This window comes from Plectrocnemia conspersa, unplaced genomic scaffold (assembly GCF_051122295.1).
Source record: "Plectrocnemia conspersa isolate PC_06_02 unplaced genomic scaffold, ASM5112229v1 ptg000009l, whole genome shotgun sequence".
NCBI classification, from domain to species: domain Eukaryota; kingdom Metazoa; phylum Arthropoda; class Insecta; order Trichoptera; family Polycentropodidae; genus Plectrocnemia; species Plectrocnemia conspersa.
Genome location: NW_028277173.1, coordinates 8044544 through 8047750, shown reverse-complemented (window position 1 = coordinate 8047750; position 3207 = coordinate 8044544). Strand labels below are relative to the sequence as shown.

Below are 3207 nucleotides of genomic sequence, written 5' to 3'. Positions count from 1 at the left end.
CAGAAATATAATAGTTGTCTAATCGTTGTTTTCTATGAAAGCTGAGGTTAAAAAATAATATAGCAATATGTTCTACAATCGTTATATTTTTGTCTACAATTTAACATTTCAGGACAGAAAGTAGAAAAAGCAAAACATAACTTCAAAACACTTTCACACAGTTTTAATGAATATCTTTAACAAATAGTCTAAAGTTATATTAATAAAGTAATATATTATTAGTGCATCAAAATTATGTTATATAATTTAATAATCACACATTAAAATACTCATTTATGTTTAATATAGAATAATTAACGACTAGTAGTATTAAATTTATTGAAGTAATTCTCATCTGGTTCATTTGTATAAAGAGTTTTATCATAATATCTTTGCCGTTCTTTTTGTTGTTGGGCGAGCATCATATTATGTTTATCATGATCCATTGCCACCATTCTACAAATAAAATCAAGTATTAAAATATTACATAATGTGAATACATGGAACAGATATAATATACAGACCGTCTCTTAGTTTTAACTTCATCGTCAGAAAAACATGCTATTTTACAAAGCTTCCCAGACAAATTTTCCCATTCCAGGTCCATTTTCCTCTCAGCTTCTTTTTTTGCCTATTATTAATGATAAATTAGGTTTTACAATTTGCAATACAGTTATATTCAATAAAATTACCTTCCGCTCTATGATTTGATTCAATTGAGCCAACTTTATGTTTTCAATTTCTTTAGATGACATTCCTTTGTATAAATATGGAATCACTCGGTGAGGTCCAAAAATACTTTGTGAAGCAGTTGGATTCTCAGTTAACAAGTCGGACGTCATCGTATTGTAAATCTCTGCATCATTGTCTTGCGTGTCGTTTTGTTGATTGCTTCTTTGCTTTTGAGATAACTCTTCTGCCTGATTGTGAAAATAACTAATTAACAATTCAAAACTAATCTTCAGTATAAACTATTAATGATTTGTTCACCAAAAGTTTGTTATATTTGTCGTTTGCAGATTCTAGACGTTTCTTACAATCTCGTTCAATGAGCTCTAGTTTTAAGGCTCTTTCGTTTTGTGCAATTATAGCATTTTGATATGCTAGTTCAGCCGCTTTTACTTCAGCTGCACGTGCCATCTTTTCAACAATCTAAGTAGTAAATACAGTAGTTTCATTTTTAATATGATTTTAATACATTTCTATTCATAATAATATTAATACTTAAGTTGTAGATTATTTAAATAATGAATTAAGTCTAATAGAAAGATGGTTAAAAAATATTATATTTAAATTAAATGAGAATAAAACTAAATGTATGTTTATTAATTAAAAATATATGTTAGATAATAATTTAAAGATAATTATAGATAACTCTATAATAGAAATAGTTGATAATATAAAATATTTAGGAGTACATAATTGTTGATAAAAAATTAAATTTTAAGAAATATTGTAATCACATAATCAAAAAAATTAGTATAAAAATAGCTATATTATCTATGATGAGAAATATGTTTAGTATAACTACAAAAAATAATCTACAATAGTATTATATTCAATTATTGTGCAACAATATTAAATATGTTTAATAAATTAAATAAAACGATGTTGCTAAAATTACAAAATAGGGGATTGAGAGTAGTTTTAAATAAAAATATATTTACTAGTTGTAGAAGTTTGATTGAAAGACTGAAATGGTTGGATATTCAAGAAATATTGAAGATGGATGTTTTACTTAAAATAAGGTATAAGAAAACGAGTACGGACAGGGGAATATTGTACGGAGGTGTGAATTTGTATAATAATATTCCTAGGACAATCCGCAACATTAAAAGCGTAGTGGGGTTTCTCAATGGAATAAAGAAACACCTTTGTGCATTAAGAAACAAATTATAATATTAAAGTAATTTTTTATATATTCTTTTTATGTTTATATTATGTTTTATATGTAAGGTTTGATTATATTTGCTTAGTGTATAAACAGTTAGCTATATTAGCTAAATAAATAAATAAATACTTGTTGTTTCAACCAAGATGCTTCTTGTTCAGCCATGACTTTTTTGCGTTCTTCTTTTCGAAGGTCCTCTCCGGCGAATCTATTGGATAACAAGAGCATGAAATAGGTAAATATTGTTTGTATCTAGTTTTTAAACTAACTTTTGGCCAGTTGGTAATCCTACATCTTCAGAGCCAATACTCCTCAATGGTTTTTGCTTCTTTAAAATGTTTGGATCGTTAAGATCAAAGTCTCTGGTGAATTCTTTTTTTTGATATATTTTACGATATTGATTTACATCATTCTCAATCATTTTCTTTTTCTAAAAAAATCAAAAACATTATAGTATTAAATTGAATTTGTTGTAGTAAATAATTAACCTTTTCATCTTCCATAGATAATATGCGAGCCACTTCACTTGTGACATTGAGTTGTTGAGAAAATGCTTCATCACATTCTCTCTCATGTTCTTCTTTAGCTTTTCTTTCTTGTATTTGAACTTCTAAACTTTTAACATCCACCTATTATATATAATTATTGGTATTCATTAGATAAAATAGGTATAAACTATAAAATAATTACGAATTAAAATAATACCCCATGCTTACGAATCCTATCATCGAATATTCTGCTTTGCCGTGCAAGCTCGGTGCGTTGTCGTCTTTCTCTATTCAACGCTTCTTTCCTTTCAGCATCCGTTACAATATACAAATTGTTTAACATTGTTATCGATTACTTGATATTCCTTCAATTAATAATTTGGTAGGAATCGTTCCTTTAATATGACTAAAAGATAAATAATTGTGTAACTATAGCAACGGTTTCTAGGACTATTTAATCAATATGAAATAAATCAGAATATGTTCTAGGATATCGTTATTATTTGGAATATAAAAAGGGGACAGAGGAAAATTTATATTGAATATCATATTGGTATTTCAATAATCATATAATGCAATAATTATTGTTTTTTTAAGTTAGTTTTTAAATTCAATTTAAAAATTATTTTTTGATTATGTTGTTAATAATGGAGTGTTTATTTTTAAAGACGTTATCTGTCAAATTTAGTTTTTAAATATTTAGTTATTTGAAAATTCAATGTTTTAAGAAATCTTCTTCTAAATCTACGAAAAAATATGAAGCTTTATGTAATTATATTATTCTAGTCGAGCGGATATTATAAGGCATTTTTGCCAGATTTTAGTTAATATCTTATTTTTTTTCAAATA

At 26.1% G+C, this 3207-nt stretch overlaps 1 protein-coding gene across 1 annotated transcript; it reads right to left on the bottom strand.

The window, feature by feature from the left end:
• Window positions 1-293: 293 nt before the first annotated feature.
• LOC148231795 (RIB43A-like with coiled-coils protein 2) lies at window positions 294-2701 on the bottom strand. The gene is made up of 8 exons (XM_088193701.1): window positions 2576-2701; window positions 2359-2499; window positions 2140-2300; window positions 2000-2078; window positions 970-1131; window positions 672-899; window positions 504-610; window positions 294-435 (listed from the first exon to the last, which is right to left on the bottom strand). The coding sequence occupies exons 1-8, from the start codon at window positions 2699-2701 to the stop codon at window positions 294-296; spliced, it is 1146 nt and encodes a 381-aa protein (XP_088049827.1).
• Between the last annotated feature and the right edge of the window lie 506 nt (window positions 2702-3207).

Excerpts from the sequence above, each read along its gene's own strand:
- LOC148231795 (XM_088193701.1), bottom strand. The coding sequence starts at position 2,701 with ATGTTAAACAATTTGTATATTGTAACGGATGCTGAAAGGAAAGAAGCG. Across the intron at positions 2,500-2,575 it reads ATAGGATTCGTAAGCATGGG|GTGGATGTTAAAAGTTTAGA; the intron begins GTATTATTTTAA and ends TATATATAATAG. Across the intron at positions 2,301-2,358 it reads TATCTATGGAAGATGAAAAG|AAAAAGAAAATGATTGAGAA; the intron begins GTTAATTATTTA and ends TGATTTTTTTAG.